General features: G+C 54.4%; 1 protein-coding gene across 2 annotated transcripts in view; it reads right to left on the bottom strand.

The window, feature by feature from the left end:
* Positions 1-22,863, bottom strand: part of POMT2 (protein O-mannosyltransferase 2) — a 42,284-nt gene that overhangs the window by 6,530 nt on the left and 12,891 nt on the right. For both annotated transcript variants that reach the window (XR_012779666.1, XM_075530621.1), the window contains exons 4-15: positions 21,342-21,450; positions 19,716-19,824; positions 17,503-17,662; positions 16,228-16,334; positions 15,526-15,608; positions 13,023-13,132; positions 8,448-8,514; positions 5,591-5,660; positions 3,285-3,363; positions 1,593-1,744; positions 1,163-1,254; positions 197-273 (exon numbers count right to left, since the gene is read on the bottom strand). Coding sequence is in view for 1 of the 2 variants with exons in the window: in XM_075530621.1 (XP_075386736.1) it covers positions 197-273; positions 1,163-1,254; positions 1,593-1,744; positions 3,285-3,363; positions 5,591-5,660; positions 8,448-8,514; positions 13,023-13,132; positions 15,526-15,608; positions 16,228-16,334; positions 17,503-17,662; positions 19,716-19,824; positions 21,342-21,450 (1,215 nt within the window). In the remaining variant the exon portion in view is untranslated. The remainder of the gene's footprint in view (positions 1-196; positions 274-1,162; positions 1,255-1,592; positions 1,745-3,284; positions 3,364-5,590; positions 5,661-8,447; positions 8,515-13,022; positions 13,133-15,525; positions 15,609-16,227; positions 16,335-17,502; positions 17,663-19,715; positions 19,825-21,341; positions 21,451-22,863) is intronic.

The following is a 22,863-nucleotide window of genomic DNA, read 5'->3' as shown; positions in this document are numbered from 1 at the left end:
CCTGTCACTTAAGAGCAAGGCAAGTTTCACTGGCATCCTCATCCTCATTCTGTAACAAGAGAAATAAAATGCCTCTGAAGAGCAAGTGGACCTGTCCATGAAGCCCTGTAAAGTCCTCCACAAGGGGGCAGTGGGTCTGTACCATGGAGCCGGATGTGTGTGCAGCAAGTTAGTTCTTAGGGAAGGGCCACAGTACCCGGAGCATGACCATGTGGGACTCCAGCAAGATCTCGGGGAAGCTGGGCTTCAGCACGTCCAGACTGATGTTGGGCACTGCAGGGAGAGAGGACAGGAGAATATGCCGTGGTGGCACCTGCTCACCTCCCCGACCAGCAGCTGAGCGCAGAGGGACGGCAGGAGCCTGGACTGACCCTGAGCCCTGTAATCCGACTGGACAGAAGAAACAGACTCTGAGGCCACCCCACCTGGCTGCTCTCACCGCTCTGGGCGCCCCCCCCTTGCCGAGGCACCAGTTCCAGCCTGAGGTCCGTGAGGGCAGGGACCGTGACCTTCTGCAGCCACACATCCCCAGGGTCCTGCTTGTTCCAGGGACACTCAGCAGAGACTGAAAATGCATTGCAGAGTGAAGTCGGAAGCATAAGACCAGGGCAAATGGAGTGTCAGGAAGCAGCTGGCTGAAGGGGTGGGGCACGACGCGAGAGGCTGAGAGTGAAGCAGAAATGGCCAAAAGGAGCCAGGGGTCAGATCAGGGCTGGACGACACCTTCTGCCAAGTCTTGGCTGGAGGTGGGAGAGAAGCTCTACCCAGGGCACCAAGTGCCCCTGTCTGCGCTCGCCCTGGGGCACGGGCTGGGGTACAAGGTGCAGCAGGGAGGAGAGCCCAGAGGGAAGCAGTCTGCCGGAGCTGCATCCCAACGGCAGGGAGACAAGAGTCCAGCAGAGCGAGCGGCCAAGGCAAAGAAGCAACTACTCTTGGTCCCTGGTGAGTCCCTTGGTCACTCCAGGGAGAAAGTGCATGGATTTGAGGGGCAGTAGTTTATCTGGATACAGATATGAAGAGATTAGATTTCAAAGATGAACAAGAAATGGCAACAGTGAGACGTGGCAGCAGAGTCTAGAAAGGTTCGTTTTGTCCCTAACACGTTATGGGTTATGGATGAACGCTGCCCAGCAGAGCCAGCCAAGGGCTGGGTCTCGCTCACATTTGGGATTGAAATGGTCCTCCACATTCCAGACGGAGTTGAGGGTCTCCTTCAGGTATGGCGTGCAAGTCACCTCCAACTGCTCCCAGCCCCTGTGGAAAGCAGTCACCGCGTTCCTCAGGAGAGCCGACAGCCACCACCAGTGTCCCTGCTGCCACCGACTGCCCTGCGGAACCTCTCCCCAACCCAGCGGACCTTCTTCCCACCTCACATGGGTACCGTTGTCCCCAACGATGCTAGGGACAGTCAAGCCTACCGCACTCGCAGGTGAAGAAGAGGCCCAGCCAGGCCCAGTGCGTTACTGCCAGTACCTCCCCTCCCACCTCCGTGGACACCAGGGACAAGCAGGAGGCAGGCACGCATCACTGGGGAACAGAAGCATCCGGTCTCCTCCTTACATTGTAGAAAGGACATGTCCCCGGAGACTCACCACTTAGGCAGGACCTTTCCTGAGGAGCCCAGGACACAACCTGTGACCAGATGGATGAGGCGAATTTGGCTTCTCAGCACTTTGATCCGGTTCCCAAATTTTCTGTTGACAACCTCAATCCGCCAGAAGTCATTTGAGTCGCCCGTGCCATTCTGTGATGTGGAAAGGAAGAGACCTTGAGGGACAGGCGTCACAAAAGGGAGATGACCAAGACACCGGCCCCACTCAGGTGCCACTGTGTTATAAAGAACCAATGTCTGTGGGAAACAGACAGATTTCTCCCAAGTTGTCTCCCCCAAATATATGCCAAATTTAGCTGCTTGCTACACGTGACGAATGACCATCCACTTGGAGGTCAACAGAAGTAGTTCAGGGGTTATTCTCCCTAAGGATAATCAGCCATCTAGAGCAGTCACCACTCTTTATCCCACAAGTAGGGCCCACTCCCTTCTCATAAGTATAGTAGTGGGCTGTTTCCTTGTAGGAGGCCCCAAAGAGGTCAAGTCCACCCAAGGGTGACCAAGGTTAAACTGCCATATAGAGTCTAGGGTCTGCCCATCTTGTCACATGTGTACCCCTAGTCCCTCCCTTTCCTAGCATGTGTACACACCTAGCTCATCCTCTTCCTGTGCCCTACACCCATTGTATATCCCCCTCCTACTGCTTATATGTCTATTGTACATGTGGTTACCTCTAAGCACGCCCCCTCTAAGTAGATATAACCCTTGGTTAGCAATAACCTGGGTCTCCAGCCTCTTGCCAGGTCTCCACCCCACCTCACCTCGGCCCACACTGAGCACGGACCTGGTCGGTAAGATCATGGCCATCCAAGAGGTGAGCACGTTACCATGAAATGTGTCTGACTCCATTATTTTAATCTCTCTTCTATCTCTCATGCTCTCTGTGACTTTAATGCAATCTTTATATATCAACCGTAAATAACTGCGCTTACTGAACCCTTGATTAGTTGTGGGGGAGGGCCTATTTCCCCCCACAAACATCACAGAGGGTGAGGCCAGTTTCACTATGAAGGAGAGGGTGGCGAAGCAGAGGGCCACAGAAATGCCCAGGAAACTAGCCCTGCCCAGCACGCTCTCTACCCCCAGGAAGAGCAGTGTCACTCCCACAGCCAGAAGCCTAATTCTGTATTTCCTAAGACCAGCACTTGCATTCTAAATTCATGGCCTTTAAGCCATCAAACTCAGATAGCAGCCCAAGCCAGCAGAAATACATCTGGGCCGGGCACGTCCATTACCATGGCCATCTGGACACTGGCTCAGCTGAGCCGGCAAGGTCTGGAGGGTGCACTGTGAAACGGAGAGAGCGGTACCTCTGCAGATCAGGGAAAAGACGCTTAAAAATAAGGCCAATGAGAATTTGGGATCTGGAAAACTTACATATTTGTACGGGACCATATTGTGGGCCCTTGGCTGATAACCACTGTGACTTAAAAGGCGCTCAAACAGTATTTGTTCTGGACATTTATTACGTGTCAGGTATATAAATGGCATAGTTACTAGGGGAGCAATGAGATGGGGACAGACAGATGTCATGAGCTGCTTTTCCCACAGCAAAGCTAGCCAAAAGAGCTACCAAATGTGAGTCACTGTGCAGTGATGATCCCTAGGAGTATTCCAGAATTCCAGGAAGGATAGTCCACCCCATGGTCCCAGGCCAGGACCGCTGACTTACTATGCCATAGCCGGTGACCTGATAGTGCTTCCGGGTCAGGGGCGCCTCGTGATAGTGGCTGTGCAGATTCCGAGCGGTCCTGGTGGTTGAGAGAAAGGTGAGTCTCGGGAGCTGGGGAAGGCTGCCGCTTTTACCATCAGGATAAGGGCGGCTTTCATGTCAACGTGGAAAGAGGACATTTCAGAACCCCCGGGCCAAGTTATTCACAAGAGCTCTCTAGAGGACGGGAGGTGAGCCCAAACAGATGCTAGGAACATTGGATTATATTCCAAGAAATGGGCTTCTTGCGGGGAAGGGGTGAGGGAGGGCTTTCACAGGGCCAGTGGCTCTGAAGCACTTGGTTAGTCTGCCCGATGAGGCGGTTTGGGGAGGAAAACCTAAACTTCCTGTTCTACACAGGTCCTGAGGGCAGCTCACCAGCCCCCTCCCGGTCTCCCCCTCCCCAGTTTGCTTCGTTCGCCTTGGACAGTCATCCACTTGTTAACAATGGTAGCTATGTCATAATGTCCATTGTAGAAACTAAACAATTTATGAAAGCAGAATTTCCTGCCATCATTTTGGGAGTGATGAAGTAACTGTGACAGAAGCATGCTCCCACCGCACCCCCACCCCTAACTGGCCAGGAAAACCACTGCCAAACCCTCTCTGGCGATGTGTAGCTGTGAGTTTCAAATCGGTGGCTGACAGCCCAACGAACACAATCTCCGTGAGGCTGCCTTGCCCTGCCCCTGGGGTCTGCTGGCTCTGCTGCACCGTGTCCTACTCCCACGGTGCTCACTTATTGCTGGCTGGGTTCTCTTCACTGTTGCTGAAAAGCTACCCGGGGAAGGGTTTGCCTTTGCTCGTAGTCAGGCACAGAGGAGGCACTGCCAGGCCAGGCTCATAGGCATCTAAATGCCCAGCTTGTAGACTTTGAGACCACCCAGGTGATGTAAATTTACTTTCAGGAGCTACGGGTTAAAGTCCCCAACCCATGCTCCCTCACTCCCCACTCTGCTCAGGACCAGAGTACCTCTCCCATACCTCCTCACTCCCACTCTGCTCAGTACCAGGGTACCTTTCCCATACCTCCCCACTCCCCACTCTGCTCAGTACCAGAGTACCTCTCCCATTCCTCCTCACTCCCACTCTGCTCAGTACCAGAGTACCTTCTCCCATACCTCCTCACTCCCACTCTGCTCAGTACCAGAGTACCTTTCCCATACCTCCCCACTCCCCACTCTGCTCAGTACCAGAGTACCTCTCCCATTCCTCCTCACTCCCCACTCTGCTCAGTACCAGAGTACCTTCTCCCATACCTCCCCACTCCCACTCTGCTCAGTACCAGAGTACCTCTCCCATACCTCCCCACTCCCCACTCTGCTCAGTATCAGAGTACCTCTCCCATACCTCCTCACTCCCACTCTGCTCAGTGTCAGAGTACCTCTCCCATTCCTCCTCACTCCTACTCTGCTCAGTACCAGAGTACCTCTCCCATACCTCCCCACTCTGCTCAGTACCAGAGTACCTCTCCCATACCTCCCTACTCCCCACTCTGCTCAGTACCAGAGTACCTCTCCCATACCTCCCCACTCCCCACTCTGCTCAGTACCAGAGTACCTCTCCCATACCTCCCCACTCCCCACTCTGCTCAGTACCAGAGTACCATTCCCTGAGGATAGGTGGCTGGAGCCGACTGACTTAAAATGTAGCTTATCCTTACCAAAAATAGGTAGCCTTTGGAGGCTCCAAATTTTGAAGGAGCCTCATACTGTTTACCACTTTGGGTGAGCCTAGGGCTTTGACTTTGAACAACCCCCCTCATAAACAGCAGCCAACATCAAAGATTCAAAGTCAAGGCCAACGTGGCGGTAGGGTCCTGTCTACTTCTCTAGGTCCCTCTGGCACCTCCCTGGTGGCCTGGCAGCCCCCTGCAACCTATCAGCCCTCCACTGCTCTGGAGAACACACTTTCACATGAGCCCAGCATTTTCAGGGTGAACATGAGTTAAATGAACTTGGCACCTTCAGGGAGAGATTCCCAGATTTTCCTAAAGATGGCCGCTTAGAAGCTCCAATTAATTCCAATTCCTCTCTAGCAAAAGGGACTGAAAGGTGCCCTCAAAGTTGAAAACATCCAAAATTGAAATAGGCAAAAAGTGGCCCAGTTTCACCAAAATCTAACTATAGGTTTACATTTTACTATAGCACCTTGCTTCCATCTCCTGTCTTCAGCCACGTGTCACTTCCATTTACCTCCAGCTTGAAAGAGCTCCCTGCCCTTGGTGCCTCCTCCCCTCATGCACCCCCAACAGCAAATGTAATTACTCTTTGTGTTCTAGGCGAATGAGGTCTCCGTGTCTCACAAATTCCACTGGAAACGAAGGGTCGAGGGGATCTGGCAAGAAGAAACACACCAGCGTTGATACTGGAGGTCATTCATGCATCTGGCTAGCGCCCACTGGTACACAACTGAAGGACAATATGGTGGGTGCTGGAGGCCTTAAGAGAGTGCTGGCTGCTAACTCTTAAGTTCAGTAGTTCAAAACTACCAGCCGCTCCTTGGGAGATGGGGCTTTCTGCTCCTGAAAAGCGTTAGAGTCTCAGAAACTCACAGGGCAGTTCTGCCTTGCCCTATAGGATGCCTGAGTCAGCATCGATTCCATGGCAGTGAGCCTGGCATGGGTTTGGCAGGCGAAAGAGAAAGGACCCGCACTGCCTCAGAGAGCATGCTGGGAGTGACTCTCTGGGAAGGGCTCTGTTGTGTCAGGGGAACAAGCAGGGCAAAGGCACAGTGCTAGGGAAGAACACGGCCCCTCTCGTCAGTGGCTGACGGACGGCCTCCTCAGAGGAGCGTAAGGAGCAGAGACGAGGGCGCTGTACAACAAGCAGGGCCAGCCCGTGCAGCCTGCTGGGGAGACTGGCCTCTACTGGACAGGCCTGGAAGGCCCACTATAAGATTTTCTTAACTGGAAGGTTAAATAACAAGATTCTATTTTTAGCTGTCGGATAGTCTCCCAAGTCATAATTCCATGTCAGTGACTCTGCCCAGCTCGCCTCAAAATGAAACGATAAATCCTGCACATTTTAGCGGGGCTTATCTGTCTCTGGCAATAGACTTGCTAAGCGTGAGGCTGGAAATTAAAAACAAATAAACAATCGGGGGTGGGGGGAGGGGAGGACTACTTTGGGCTCACCTAACTGTCCAGCTAATCAACCAATCAGCATCTAGAACGATGACACCATGAAAAAGCTGGAAAGGAAGTGACTTCAGCGATTTGGCCACAAGGATGGGCACTGCTGAGCCGAGCTCCCCCCTCCCCCCACCAAAGCCTGCCCCTGTGTACACCACCCCCGTGGACTCAGACTCTTGTCTACAACCAGCTCGCTGGGCCCTGGCTCGTTGCTACACCACCCCCTGCAGTTGTGGGGTATGCCACGTGCCAGTAGTCACAGGCCTGCCCAGTGCACACCTTGGATCTGCACACTCACCAACCACCTCAATGTGTCTCACACACACATAGCTCTTGGGCATTTCCCAGGCCTACCCCCATAGATAACACTTGTGTACACAACCCTGTGCATCTATTGAAGTACCTGCTTGCACACGAGACTTCCTGTACATTTACTGTCTGGTGTGTACACTCACACACACACTGACACACACAGGCCCTTCCCCACCCTTATACCCTGGGAGGCTCCACCCTGAGACCTCAGGCCCCAGGAATGCACCTTTGGAAGCTGGGTGGGGTCCCCAGGCAGGCCAGGCTCCAGGGTGGCAGGACTCACAGCAACACAGATGGGCCCTTGCATACAGCTGTCCTGCACAGTGAGCCGCCAACCCTCTGAGAGACCAACCTGCCAGTCAGTCAGTGCACATCCCTGGCTCTCCGGGGAATCCAAACCCTCAACTGCCGAGCTGCCTGCTCCTATGCTGCTGCAGAAGGCCTCCTGAAAACCTTAAGTAGCACTGGAGGAGAGAAGTTTATTTCATATGGGTTTTGTTTGCTTGCTTGTGGGGAGGAAGAATCTGCTAGCCAACAGACACACAGAGACTCACATTCTTGTAGCTATCTGCATTCACACAACAGACTAGAAGTGAGGTTGTGTCTCCCCAGGTGCCCCTTGTGGTGACAGACCATAAAATGCCATCTAGAGTGACATCAGAAAGATACACAAGTCCATCTGCCTAACGGTGCCACACTTTCTGTCACCATGGAGCAAGAGGGGAAGATAGTGGTTGTCATTTAAGATCAGGAGGCAGCACGGAGATGTCCGAGGCTGAGGGGAAGAAGTGGAAGCCCAGGGAGGAAGCGGGAGATGTGGTGGTGGTGGAGGAAACTGCGACGGGCGAGTTCAGAGAGAATGTGTGTGAACTGCTGACTGTGAAACTAAGATCAGCTCTGTCAACCTTCGCCCGGTTCGCAGTAGAGCTACCCGCCGAGCAAATCCAGAGGTGGCAGCTGCCGTGTCTCTAGTCTAGGAGCCACAGCAGGCAGGGGAGCTAGGGAAGGGACCAAACAGCTGGGTTTAGTTGCAGTCAGCCGGCCAGGGCAGGCTCAACCAGAGTGCCTACGGCAGAGGACAAGCAGCAGAGGCTTGGGACAGCGAGCAAGAGATGCAGTCTCCCTCTGCCATAGCCGCAGGAGGCGCAGCCTGGGGAGGAACACCTCCGTAGGCTGGTCCCAAGCACCAGAAACTGGCATGTCCTCAGATCGCCAAACAACTGTGCCAATTCAGCAACAGTCAGTAGAGGGTACTCTACATCATCAAGATAACTTGAGTACAAAGTCGATGTTCTCAAATGTAATTTATAAATAAAATAAAAAATAAGATAACTTGAGGTGCGCTGCATGCTGGGATCTGCACGTTAGAAATGAGAGGTGCCATGTCCTCCCCAGGGAGGGCCACTCACCAGACCGAAGGAAGCCTGAGCCTGCCCCGCCGCCTGGCTTCCAAATGACTGAGATGAGAGCTGACCTCTGCTCACTGCGCACCCTCTATGCCTAGCACAGGCCTGCCTCCGAGCAGGAGCTCGGCAGATGGCTGCTGGAAGGGCAGCTGAGCGCGGAGGCATGGAGGAAGGAGGAGCTCGTCTCGCAAACAGCACCGTCCTCTGGGAGGCAGGAGGAAAGCCAGGGAGGGCTGAGTGGGGGCAGGCCGCGCAGCAGCTCCGCCACGTTACCTGAGTTTGTGTTGTGCTTCTTGACGATCCACAGGTTGTTGTAGTCCTTGTGCAGATAGGTGGTGACCTAGGGGGAGGGGTGGGGAGAGGAGAATCCCGTGACGCTCTGCGCAGCACCAACAGGAGTCCCAGCAAGCGGCCTGGAGGGCCCACCCTTCTCAGAGGGCTCAGAGGCAATACTGAGTGTGAGGGCCTCTCCTCCTTCCACACCTGGCCTTCCTTCCTAATAGGCTCGCAGGGTACCTTTCAGTCTCGGACTGAAGGGGCTTCTGAGTTTCTGTTGGGGGTGATAGCAAACCTTTGGAAATGCATAATGGCGATGATGTGTGTCACTCAACCATGCACTGACAATGGCAAAAATGGCCACTTTGGGTTACAGCTATTGTACCACAATAACTTATAAATCCCATGTTTATCCTCAGGGGTTGAAAACATTGCAGACATTTTAATACATGCACACACATATGACTAACAATAAGCTCTACCGAAGCCACTCAAAGCAGATGGTCCTAAGTGTGATCCGTGGGACCTGGAGCATGTCCTGTCGGGGACGACCTGTAGTGTGAGAAGCTACCAAGTCTCAGAGACCTCAGAGAACCTAGTCCACGCTCCAGGGTAAAACCAAGAGAGACACCATCTAACTTGGATGCGCAGGTAGAGGTTAAGTTTCTGAGGTGTTCACATTCTTTGTGGATTTTTTTTACAAAAAACACATTATTTAAATGCCTACTGTGGTAGTTACATAATTTCGTGTCAACTTGAAGATATAAAAGTATAGGGGCGGAGTTTAGCCTGTCAGTCAGGTCACAGCTTGATGGTCCCTCTTTGTGGGTGTGGCCTTCTCATAAGGAGCATCCCGGGAACCTCCCCCTCTCTCTGCTTCACCCTCCTGCTGATGAGCCACTCAGAGACCAGCGCCAGGCCTGTGATGCTTCTACCGACATTGGACCCACAATACTTGGCACCCTCCAGCCTATGGTCTTCCTGCATTCAGCATCACTGCACGTGGCTGTGTGAGTCTGAAGAGGGATTTATGGACCAGTATAGGACTTAGAGACTTTATCTGGATTGGGTTGTTTCCTTATATGTAACTACTTTTTTTTTTTTTACTGCAAAAGGAAGCTTTATTGTTTCCATTTGGTCCATGGCTTTGGGGAGGGGCTCCAGGGTGGTGACGCTGCGGCTGGCAGGTCAAGTTCGGGAAGAGGGGCTACGGGCTAAGGTGGGCGGGGGGGTGGTGAGGCAGAGGCCCCTCGCAGGTGGCTCAGCAGGTTCCTAGTCATGTTTGAGGCTGAGCCTCTGGAAGTTACTGGCCCCCCCGGCCTGCGGGCTGGCCAGCCTGTGGAGGAGGGTTGGGTGGTCACCCATTTTCTTGAGGACTTGCACCTCCTTGTCCAGGAAGCAGTTCCCCTGAAAATCACAGAGATGGGGTCTGTGTGAATGGGCCCCCGGCATGCAGGTCCAGAAGGGCCCGGTTGAGGGTCTTCTCCAGGGCCAGGGCAGCCTCCATGGCGTCCAGGGTTCTGTTCCCTCATCTTGGGACTCATCTGCACATCCGGGGAGAGGGCCTGTCCGCGCTGGTTCTGCAGCTTCCAGAGACGCTTGGCCCCTCGCGATTCTCCTTTGCCAGCTCGTGGAAGAAGTGTCCCCTGCCTTCCAAGGCCACATTGTCATGGTCACAAAGAAGCCCAGAGAAAGGTAGGTGTAACAGGCCCGCAGGTGCAGGTTGACCAGATGGTGGACACCAGCCACAGCTTCGGCAGAATAATTCTGACGGAGCTGAGAGCTCATGATCGGTCAGTTTGGAGGTCACCACACACCAAATGAAAGTGTTCGCTGTCCCAGTAAGAGGGGGTGGCCAGGAAGATGGTCCCAAAGGTGACGTCGGAAAGGAAACTGGAGAGTGGCGGAAGATTGGAGGAAGGGAGTCCCCGGATTTGTTCCGTTCAAACACTGTGGAAGCAACACACACGTCCGCGGGACCACAGGACAAGCTTCAACTACCTCTCGATCTAAAGCTCTCTCTCACACATATATAGACGATGCTTCTCTAGTCAACCTGGTCTAACACACCTACCCCCAAAAAACATATTTAAAGCATTTCGTATTGTGGGTCTAACCTATACCCCTCTCTGGCACGGACAATGGTGTCTGCAGCAGCGTGCGTTGGCGTGTCCGTGCCATCCCTCGGTCACGGCACACAGGGGGAGGGGAATCTGTTGGCATCAGGTCTCTTGGCTTTTTATACTCCTGAACTTACTGAGGACCTGTCATGCCTTCAGAAAGGGAACCCCGTGTTGCGGGGGCTGAGGGCTTGGCTCCCAAAATCAGCCATTGAACCTGGCCAGCCTGCTTCCGTGAAGAGGACCCCGGAAACCCGTAGGCAGTCAGTTCTAGTCCATGGGCTGGGATCCAATGGGTGGCAACGAATGTGAGCGCTGCTGTAAGAACTTCAAGATGCTGACCTGACAGTCAACTGCAGGCCGTGAGAGGCCAGGAGAGGCATTCGTAACCCCCAACCTCACAGAGGAGGACAAGCTGAGACGGGCTAAGTGATCCGGTCCACGAGAAAACCAGACACTCAGCTGCTCTCCCTATCCTACAATCGTGGCTTCAAGTCTTCACATGAGCTGAAAGGCATCGGCCCCTCTTAAAAAAAACGTGTGAGGTGCTGTCAAGTCAGTTCTAACTCACAAGGACACCGCGCACAACAGAGTGAAACACCGCCCCACCCGGTGCCAGCCTCACCATCAGTACTAGGTCAGAGCCTACTGTCGCAGTCAGTCACCAGTCATGGTGTCAACCATCGCTGGCGAATTGTACAACAGAGTGTGAAACAGGAAGAGAGAGCCTCCTGAGGACCACAGTGCATGCAAGCCGTGGTTTCCCTCTTGGTTGCAGACTAGAACCCCCTGGAGAGCCTAAGACCAAAACAAAATCTCAGCACTGCACGGGCCCCAGGCAGAGACTGAGTCAGGCTCGCTGTGGTGAAGTTCAGGCATTCGAATCACAAAAGTGCTGTAGCAGATTCAAAAGTTCAGCCCTAGCAGTGAACCTCTAGTCTAAGAGATGAGTGGAGAACCAAGGGGAGACACTGATACTCAAGCCCGCTGTCTTGGGGGCTGTCTTTATAAAATAGACTGAAAATAAAATAATAAAAAGACTGTATTTCTTACAACAGTTTAAGGTTTATAGAAAACTTATGCAGAAAGTACAGCATTCCCGTACCCTTCCACCCTACACTGTCTAGATTAAACTCTCTAGTAACTGAAAAAGTAAATAAAGAAAAAGTCCCTTTAAGAGGCAACCTGTTTTAGAAACTGATCATTTTGCAGGAGACGCTTCAGTTCTGAGCTCCTCCGAGGCACAGCTTCCCCAGGGCTGCCTCCACCCCTGAGCCACTGTACCTGAGCCTTCTGCTGGCCCACTGCCCCGACACTGCCCAGTCAGAGGAGAGCCTCCTATCATGCCAGGCAAAGACCTCCTTTTCAATACCGGTCTCCTCTGCCCGTTTGTCACGCCAGCCATCTCCTCTCCGGTCCTCTGACCTCTTCCTTCCCTGCCCCTTCCGCCAGCTCCACTCAGCACGCTTTCTGGGAGAGGACACCCAGCCCAGTGCGTCACTAACCCCCGTGGGTCACACGCTCTCACTGCTCAGATATGCCCCAGACCTAAGACACACAGGGAAGGCCCTTCCCTCTCCCCTCCTCGGTGACCCCCAGCAGCAGGATGGGGGCCCCGGCTGGCCTCGGTTAGTTGGTCCTGACATGCCAGCTGTTCCCACCGTCTTTCACCTGATTGCTGCATCAGTCTCTCACTGGCCCCTCGCCTCCAGTTCACCCCTCCTTTCAATGTGCCCAGCCCCAGGCTGGAGTGATCTTCCTACAGTCACATCTTGTCATCACTTATTCATTAGCACCAGTGCCCTGATGTCTACCAGAGTCAAGTTTATGATAACCTTACGGCCCCGCCAGTCTGGCTACCAACTCTCCGCCATCCTGTTTCCCCCTCTCGGCCCCTCCCACCACAGCCGCACCGAGCGCGCAGGACCACGCTGCAAGTGTGCTCCTTCCTTCGGACAGCCCGTGCAGCGGCCCTCACATGAGCACGGCCTGCCTCTCAGCCCACGGTGAAGGGAGGGATGGCTTTCTCCCGCGTAACGACTCGGGACCGGAAGCACAGAAAGGCTGCGGGACTAGCCCAAAGTCAGCCTGTCGTCGAACCAGGATTTGGGACACGCTCATCTGGTCCCCGGGTGTGTGTTCCGGATCACCTTGGGGCGTTGTTAGTGTGTGCCACTGGGAGGCACTCGGCCTCAATCAAGGAGCTGAGACAAGAGGCACGTGATGGGGTGGGAGAGGGTGCTGACACAGCCTCTCATCAGAGCGGCCTTGGGCCCCGCATGGTGCCACAGGGTGGGAGGTGAGCTGAACCTGGACAAGCTCCAGTCGGCCAGAGGGAAGAGGGGAGGGGAGCTGGGGAGAGAGGCGTTCCAGACAAGGAAGAGAATGGCCCGGCCAGTCTGGACACAGAGGCAAGCATGGCTGGTACACGGGGCCCAAAGGGCTCACTGACCTGCTGCTGGCGGGCGCCAATGCCCTCGGGGTAGAGGTGCCTGTGGGAGTGGAGATAGCCGCTGGCCATCCGGAGGTTCTTCACCGTGATCACGGAGCCATAGGCCAGGTCTAAGGGGAGGCAGGCAGTGCAAGATGAGCTGATAACAGTGACTGCGGGTTCTAGGAAGTCTCCAGATGCGCTACCTCTTTGGCAGGCTCGTCACCCGGCCCAGGACTGCCTAAAGCCTCTGATGCCAAGCTGCTTGCAGACTAGACTCAGGGAGAGGCCGCTCAGGAGGGAACTCCTTGCCCGCCCCTCTCTCCCGAGGGCAGCAAGAGACACAGAATTAAGAGTGCTCTTCGGCTGAGGAGCAGTCTGTCCTCCAGGGAAGGTCTGTGGATTAAGAAGCAGCATTGCTCTGTGTCTCCTCTGGAGCGTTCTGAGGATCCAGTGTTATGACAGACTTCTACCAGACGCTTCTGCCCTTCAAGCTTGTATCAACAGAGAAGTAATTTCCCCACCTCTAAACTGAACGGACAGACAGACAAGAGCTGCCGCTGGCCAGGAGCACCTCCTCCTTCAGGTCCCTTTCCCTCCTCCTCATCCCGGAAATCTGGCGGCCCCACCACTCTGCCGTGACAGCCCCCACCATGCTCACTCATCCCACCCCTAGCCCAAACCTAGTGATTGCAGGGCCCCATGGGGACATCCTGGAGGAGTCGTTTGGCCCAAGGCTACACGCATTGGCCACGTGGGAGCGCTCCTGCAGAGGGGCAGCCAGGAGTGACTTGATGGCCACACAGATCAGGCTCAGGTAAGCCCCATCCCAGGGAGGCAGAGGCAGGCAACTTGGGGAGAGATCATAGCTGAGCTGGACCTTTAAGGAACAAGGATCTGCTAGCAGCCTGGTGGTGATGGGTTATATGCTGAGCTGCTAACCGCAAGGTCAGCTGTTCAAAAACCCCAGTCACTCCTTGGGAGGAGGATGAGGTTTTCTACTCCCTCAGAGGTACAGTCCCACCCTGTCCTGGGGGGTCACTGAGTCAGAATGGACGCGATGGCAGTGAGTCTGGTTTTGGTTTGAGAGGGTCTTTCTAAACCCCAGAGTTCATTTTTCCTAAGGTCACATGCAGGCCAACCTCTGCAGCCCTGACAACTGCTGACCAGCTTTGCTTCTGGAGGCGGCCCCTCCCTCCTTGTCTGGTCCGGCACCACTCGCTCCCCAGCAGCTCCCTTCCCTCGCTCCTCTTTTCCATGTGTTCCCCAGTGAGTGGACCTCAGCCACTACCTGGTCTCATCCCTTCACCTGGTCCAGTGCTCTTTGGGGCATCAGCGCCAAGCCCAATGGCTCCAACTTACATGGACTAAAGCCAAGCACCTCAAAGTCAAACTCTCTGATGTGAATCTCAGTATCAACCCTACCATATCAGCTTTTTTTCCTGCCCTCTGGCTTTCTCATTCTGTCCAGTCTTGGGGGACACCGTGTCCTGACCCATGCAGGGCACTAGAGAGAAAATGGGTACGAGGCAGCCCTTGCCTCAAGGAACAGTCACCGAGGCTCCAATCCTCGCTGACATCTTTCTGTCTATGACGTTTCCTTTACAAGTGATGTTTGCCTTACCCCTGGCGCTGCTGCCACCATACCAAGCTCAGGTTCCTACAGAGGCGGCCCAGAGGACGCCCTGCCTCCAATCCCAACCTCTCCAGAGCCGCTGGCGACATCTCTCTACAGCACAGTGCTCCCGACCTCCTCCCTGCTCAGGGGCTGCCCCGGGTCTCCACCTCCTGATCCTCATCCACACATGACAAGGCCTCATCTATCAGCACAAACTATCTCTTCAACCTCACTTCCCATAAAATGGGGAATTTCCTGCATGTGGCATGTGAGTTTTATCCATCCTGGGCTTTGAGGGTGCCGTCCTGGCTGTCTCCCTCTCTCCTCCATCTGTGGAAACCTCTGCAATGCTCTGGGGCCACCTCCACGGCAGCTCACTCCATTCCATGGCCTCTGACCCCGGCCCCCGCAGCAGGACGCTCTCTGGAGCCTCTGTCACCCCAGCACTGCGCACCCCCATCTCCATGCAGCTCTGTACACCTAACCGAGGTACGTGTAGATCTCTACGAGGACTCTCCACGCTGAAGGGCATCTGGGTCCTGCAGCCTCCCAGCTGGCTAGCACCCCCTCAGTTACTGTCTGAGACACAGTCACAGCCTGCCCTGGGGGCTCTACCCCTGTCCCACAAGCATCCTTGCTCTCTTTGCTGGCCCCACTTCTCTCTGGCTGGTCTCCCCTCAGGGCTGGCTTCCAGGCACACACTGATGGCATTCTTCAAGCACACGGAGCTTGCTGCAGACGTCAGACGGGTTCCTCTGTCTGGACTCACTCTTTCCGAGGACCCTTATCAGATCTAGCTGCTCTCTCTCACACTGCCATCTACAGCCTGCAGACGCAGCTCTTCCATTTCAACTCCCGAAACCCTTCTGTGCTCTACCACCTTCCCGGAGGCCTGGGGAGACTCACGCTCAGGGACGGAGGCATTGTGGAGGTTGTTCCCTGAGAGCCGGGCCTGGAAGGCAGAGCTGAAGAAGCCGTCGCCGGGCCCGCTGGGGAGAGAACAGCAGCAGAAGAGAGCACGTTACTGGAGCAGAGAGGGCAGCCCGCCTGGGGCTGCGGGGGCAGCCCTGCTCGGTTCAGGGGAAGGAAGCACACAGGAGGTGCTGGTGTGGCACAGAGGGACAGACACGGGCGACAGGTGACCCAGACCCCACCTCGACAACTCACTTGCTATATGACCCCAAGCAAGACAGCTCACATTCTTTACAGTCTCTGTGCCTTATAAATCGAGGAGAAAAGAAACTCAAAAGCACTCTCAGGGATTCTGACTGGCTTCGAGAAGGGATCCAGCATGCTGAACGTGGTTCCCGACACCAAGCAGACACCCCTGAATGGGAGCTGATGCTGTTGCTCTCAGTGGGACCAGCACCCTTATGGGTGCCCATCCTGTTAACAAGGCATTCTGGTCAGGGGCATAGGGAAGCCAGGTGGGGGTGCTGCCCTGTCTGAGTCCGGAGTATTCAGAGAACAGAAAGCAGAGCAGGAGGCAAGAAGCAGGCAAACCCTTGGGAACTCTCTCCCACCACCCCAACCAGAGATCCAGGGAATCGCAGTCAGACACGCACAAGCTTAGCACTCAGGGAAGGGCCAGCGAGGCTCTAGCTGTACCTCTGAGTCAGCACCATGAAGTGGACCGCAAAGGTGGCCGTGTAGAGAGCCAGGGGCAGCGCAATGAGGCACACGATGCGAGCAATCAGGTGTTTTGCCAGAGTTACCTGCGAACAGAGGCTGGTATGAGTGGTGCCCAGATGGGGCTTCGCTAGTCCTCGGCCCTCAGCTGAGCAGCAGTAAGTTTTTAAGTAAACATCTGAAAGACAAAAACTAAACAAAGAATGACCCACAGGGAAGAGGGCATGCCCCCCCACACACACACAAGCCTTGCAAGGGGTTAAACAGAAGCTAGCCCTCTGCTGACTGCCCAGCCCTCACCCAGGGTCCCAACCTGCCACTGCGACACCGCAGAGACCGGCTGTGTCTCCACATCTGCACTCACCAGTCGTCTCAATGGTCTGCTTTCCTGGATGCCTCCTGCTCAGGCCCAGCCCCACCCATCACAAGTCTAACTGCTCCAGATTTTCACCCCAGGCCTAGGCTTCCTCCCAGAGCCTTTCTGGGTTGTGCAGGGTGGGGAGCGGTGCCTGTCCTGAATGCTCAACCAGACTCAGCAGCTGGGCAGCAAAGTCCCAGATGCTGGTGTCTCTCCCCGGGGCCTCTAGGGGTCAGGAACCATGCCCTGTTCGTGCACCTCACACTTAGGGGGTGGTCTCTCGGTTTTCTGAATGGAGAGAGAAACTTGATGGGAGTTGAATGCTGAGGCAGAGTATGGCCTAACCTAGGTTTGCGCCCCAGCTCTGCCCCTTACCACCTGTGCAGTGTCTCTCACGGTCTGCTTCCTCATTTGCAAACAGTGGGTCCTACCGACCTATCCCCCCAGGACTGCCAGGAAGAAATGACAGGCTGCAGGGGCAGCATTCTGCACAGTCCTAGCAGTGAACCAACCCCTGCTGATTCAACCCTCGCGGCCTGCCTGGCCTCCTGATAGGGAGAAGGTAAAGGTGAGTGCAGAAAGCCACTTCGGCCGTTTCACCGATAGTCCCGTGGGTTGCTTCGTGCCTGCCACACACCTGGCCTGGGCTCAGCTGGACAGAATCCCCTGGCTGGGTGGTTTGTAGAGTCTTTTAAAAACATCTCAGAAACAAATGCCAAATTCTAAAGATGTTATCCCTTCCTCTCTCTCCCTTTATGCCACTCCCTGCTGCCATGCGGCCAGTGGGGGCAGCTGGATCTGGCCCCGGGCCTCCTGCAGGAGAGGCTAAGAGAGATCACTGCCCCTGCTGAGCAGTTTGGGGGCAGGGACTCTCCTCAAAACACCCGGGTTCTCACCAGTGAAAGATTGAGGTCTCCAAACAGGCACCAAAGGTCTGAAATGGTGTTCAACCCCACTTGCAGGATTACAAAGAGGCCAACGAACTTGACTCCCAGCGCCCCAGCGAGACTAATGCCAGTCAGGGTGAGCCAGCACCACCAGCGGGTGGAGAAGGGCCTGCAAGCCAACAAGACGCGGTTCAGTTAGGCAGCCGGCCCCCACAAGGCAAGAGCAGCCTGGAGCAGGGCAGAGGATCTTGGCTCAGAGACACCACGCTCGGTCCTCCACAGCAGAGGTCCCTCACCTTGGGGCTATGGCAAGGAGACCACACCTGGAAAGCCCCAAAGGGCCTGCAAACCTTTGTGTGAGGGTGAGGAGGGCATTATTTTCTGGGGAGAAGGTCCACCAGCTCTCCTGGTCGCCTGTCAGATTAAAAGTAAGCAAGAGGTCCCTCTCTAAGTAGTGGCGGCCAAGCAGGCGGGAGTGGAAGGAAATCCATTCTGGAAGCCTTCTCCTGGGCGCAGAGCTTGGAAAAGACCAGTGATGGGTGCTGACTACATGCCAGATGCCATCGGAGTACTTGACACAGCTTTGCCTTTGTATCTTCCCTACAGCCTCGTGGGGCCAGGCCTCTTGTGTGGGAAAGGCAAGGGGCAAAAGGGCTCGGGGGAGCACGGTTTAAACCTGGCCATCTGATGCCAAGTTAGTGCTCCTCACCATCTTTCTGTACTACTCACTGCCATCAGGTTGCTTCCGACTCATAGCAACCCTCTAGGACAGGGTAGAACTGCAGAGACTCTGAACTCTTTATTGGAGTAAAAAGCCCTGTCTCTCTCCCTCAGAATGGCTGGCGGTCAAACTGCTGGCCTTTCGGTTAGCAGCCCCCTGTGTGACCACTACGCCCCCAGGGCTCCTCTGGTTCTATCCTAGTAGAACCCAGCACAAGGGCCCCTAGTAGCAGAGTGGTTAAGCATTGCCCTGATAACCGAATGGTTGGCAGTTCAAACCTACCAGCCTCTCTACAAGAGAGAGGTACGGCAGTCTGCTTCTAGTTACCGCCTCAGGGGCCCCACAAGGCAGTTCTACTGTGTCCTACGGAGACTGCGAGGCAGAGTGGGTGATACCTAGCACCCTGCACTGCAGGTTTCTGAGCACTGGCTGCCTCTTCTTCCAGGAATAAATGTTTCTTAACTAACGCCCCAGACCTCTGGACCTGTGTGCCTCCAAGTCCCAGCACAGGGCCTGGCACATAGTACACAGTCAAGAAAGGGCTGGGAGTGGGGAACATGGGAGACACAGAAGACGATCGAGTCAGCGTGGGCGGGACCACTGCATCAGGCTTGAAAAGAATAATATAACTCCATGAGTGTGGCCAGAAGTGAGGTCAAACCGCCTTCCGGAAAAGCCCAGGAGACGGCTGTTCTTTTTCTACTCTCTAAGGTGGAAGAAGGACATGGAAAAGACTCCCCATCGAGATCTGCACTAGAAGTGCTCAGGAGCTGGAGGGAGCCTTGGAACTGTGTAGACCATTCAAGCCCACCTCCATAGACGTTACTTCCACCATTAGCTGGGGGCTGAGTGGGAGACGCTGTCCCCAGGCAGCATCATCCCAAATGAAGATGGTGAGGGGTAAAGCTGTTCGGGGACACAGGGGTGGCTGGGTGAGGGAGAGGGCATTCTCAGGAAACGCTAACCCAAAGTACTAAAGGGGATCCCTCTGTGACAGCTATTCATTTGCTATGTAATCAAAGTCATCTTGGGGGAAAAGAACAACTGAGTTTCTCAGTCTCATGCAAAGCAAAAACATTCTGATTTTTATTATCTAAAACAGGAGTCCTCAAACTTTTTAAACAGGGGGCCAGTTCACGTTCAGACCATTGGAGGGCCAGACTATAGTTAAAAAAAAAAAACTATCAACAAATTCCTATGCACACTGCACATATCTTATTTTGAAGTAAAAAAACAAAATGGGCAAAAACACCCGGCGGGCAGGATAAATGTCCTCTGCAGGTTTGCATGTGGCCCACGGGCCTTAGTTTGAAGACCCCTGATCTAAAATAGTTAATGTAAATTTAATTAATTAAAAAAATACTCATATATTTTCCTAAACTTCAAGACACAAGTCCTCTTGACATCCAGTACCCACCTCCACCCCCACCCCAGGTCCTCCCACTAATTCTGGAGCTGCCCCGGCCTCTGGCCCTCCCCTCCCAAAGACAGTGGCTCTGACCTGTCTGCGCAGGCGTGGTACTTGACCATGCTCAACACGGCTGCCATGATAAAGAACAACAGGATGGGGTCCAGGAGGATGTACTGAGACAGAGTGAGGCATCCCGTGTCTGCAAAACATCATTTCACTGGTCAAAAAAAAGTCGGGGTGGGGCCCATGGAGAAGCAAAGCCCCCCACAGCAGAGAAAACATCCCTTTTGCACACAGATGTTTGGACAGGTCAGGCTGGTGGGCACGGTGCCATCACAGAGTCATCAGAAGGTTGCAGCCCAGTGATGAGAAGCAGTGTCCCATCAAGCTCTACTCACGACCCAGTTCTGAGCCCACGGCTCTTCCTCACCCCTTTCCTGATCCAGAGGGAGCGCTGCCGCCCTGCCAAGGCAGCTACAAACAAGCGACGGTGAAGAGTCTGACCATCTGACACAACACCTCTGGTGATGGTTGATTCACCAAACAGCTGCCAGGGTAGTACTGGTTTGTTTTTGTTTGCTCATGTTTTAAATATCAACTTCATGTTGTCTCTGCTAAAACCCCACCTCGCAGTGTGACAAACTCCTTGTGGAGGGCGCCAAGGCCTGCGCAGTCTGCCCTCTGCCCGCCACGCAGCCTCCTCTCCCACTGCCCTCTCTAGCCACAATGACCCGGCTGTGCCTCGAGTCTAAGAGTGCTGCCTCGAATCAGGGCCAGGGCACCTGCTGGTCCTCCGCAGGGACGTCTTCCTGACCCCTCCCTGGGAGAGCGTGCCGTCTCCTGACTCAGCGCTCAGCCTGCTTCATCTTCTACACGGCTGTCAGTGCCAGAGACGTTACCCTCCAGATTTACTCGTCTTCTTATTCATGGGCTCCTCCACGGGAAGCGCCCATGACGGCAGACGGCCTCCGCCGTCATGGTGACCTCAGGAGAGGAGCGTGGCCCAGAAGAGGTGTTAGACAAATAGACTAAATGAATGACTGAAGAGGAAAATGAAAGACGCGTAGAGGAAGCCGGCACGAGTCCTACACAGAGGCCCGGGGTTCAATGGACCACCTATGAGAACAAGGGCCGCCAGCCCCTCGCTGGAGGTTGCCATGGCACCTTCCACGAGGGCATGAATTCACTCTCAGAGGATTAAGGCCACCAGCAGGACCAACTTCCACGGTCAGCTCTTATTCATCCAGGAGGGTTATCCACAGCAAATAGTTACGTTGTCATTTGCTTCTCCTGCCATCCAGCTACTCTGAGGGCACCTAGCTTGGCCTTCAATTGAAATGAAATTAGGAAATGAAAACTAAATTTGATATTCACCTACGAATGGCAGAAATAGAATCCTAAAACGCCATCTTTCTCTCTCTCTCTCTCTCTCTCTCTCTCACACACACACACACACACACACAATCTTACTACACACATTCTAGATTTAAATGTGGATAACTTAGAGATGGCCATGCCAAATCCATCAATATAAAGGCTCACTACATACAAGCATTTTAAATATTAGGTATTAGCAGTGTATGAGATCTGTATACATTTCACACAACTCTCACGTTAGTGAACCCATAGATATGACCCTGAAACACAATGCTCTCCAGCGATGTTAAGGAAGGGTGGCAGTCAGTTCCCCAAGAAACCTGGCATCCAACAACTTACCAAAGGTGAGGAGGGCTGCGGTAAGCAGAGCTGCCGGGAGAGACTTGGACAGCTCCAGCACCGTGAGGTAGGCAAAGGGCACCAGCCAGGAACCCAGGAAAGCACAGAACTGGAGAAGGAAGAGAGAAGCAGTCAAAGAGTAGCTGTACTAATGTCTGTGTCTCTGTGTGGCTCAACAAGCTGGACTACCCACAATGACCTCAAACCTCGTCGCGTAAGAAGAGGTGGCAACCAGAGGAGGGACCAACTGAGCAGCCCTGCGGCTGCTGGGCACCATCCTATGCCCTCGCATGAAGTCAGCACAGCTCAGCGTGCACTGCCCACATGAAAGAAAGATGCCAGGAAGGCAGAGACAGGAGGCACAGTGGTTTTGAGCGGGGACTCCAGTGCTGGCTTGCCCTCTCCCTGCCAGCTAGGACTTTGAGGAAAGACATCTCTTTATCTCAGCCTCTCCACGGGACAGTGTGGAAAACTCAGGAAACACGAGAGGACTAGCTAAAACAGCGTCTGTGTGAAGCTGTGGGGGCACCATGTGGAGAAAGCCCTCTTGGGAAGGGTTCCAGGATTTTAGAGAATCCCAGTGCCATTCCTGCCATTTCTTTCCGGACTCCTTGCTTCGATGGCCCCGCAAAGCCCAGCTTTAGGCAGAGGGAGTCTGCTTATTTGGGTGAAAAGACTTTGAAGGTGGTTTGCTGGGTGGTGCTGGTTTTCCTCCCCAGCCCTCTCCCCTCTGGAAGGTGCTGGTCTGCAGCAGACGTGCAGGCTGGCAATCTGCTCCTGCTGGCACAGCCTTGCCAACCCCCAGGGGCAGTTCTACTCTGCGCCACAGGCTGCCCGAGTCAGAATCCACTCACCAGCAACTACTCACGACTCTCCCTTCCCCATGCTGCCCATCAAAGGCAGACAGGCCATAAAAAAGTGAGCCGAGAAGCAAGGGGGCATGGGTAATTAATTCTCCCCTTCCAGTTGCCAGTGGGAAAGGGACTGAGGTTGCTTTATGTGACCTTCTCAATTTCCATAGTGAGTCCACAGTGAGTCTGGTGTATATTCAATTATAGACCATGTGGCCCTGGACTGTCATTAGGAGGACAGAGACTCACTTAACACTGAGAACTTGATGGCAGGGGATACTGATTCAATATGCATGCTATGACCGTGTACGTCATCCAGTAATTCGCTCCAACAAACACACAGCCATTTATCTAAGGGCCAGGAGGTGCTTGAGGGCAGGGGCCTCCCGAATGCGAAGTGCTCTGAGCGTCGGGGTGCAAGGTCAGTTTCTGCAGGCTTCATGAACTATAGAGCAGGATGTTCAGAGAGCAGGGTGTTCAGGCCCTGCCATGTTCCATCAAGGCTCGTGCTGGGAGCCAGGGTGCAGAGGGCAGGAGACACACAGCCTCCCTTCTGTTGGCCAGTACACCTCTGTGTGTACCTGAAACTCGATGGGGAACACAGCAGGACCTTCATGGGGGAAAGATGAGGGTCCTGGGAGATGGGCAATAAATACTGCAGCAGCTAAGGA

Source organism: Tenrec ecaudatus, chromosome 14 (assembly GCF_050624435.1).
Source record: "Tenrec ecaudatus isolate mTenEca1 chromosome 14, mTenEca1.hap1, whole genome shotgun sequence".
NCBI lineage: Eukaryota > Metazoa > Chordata > Mammalia > Afrosoricida > Tenrecidae > Tenrec > Tenrec ecaudatus.
The sequence above is the reverse complement of the archived record's forward strand: the minus strand, read 5'-3'. Positions and strand labels throughout refer to the sequence as shown.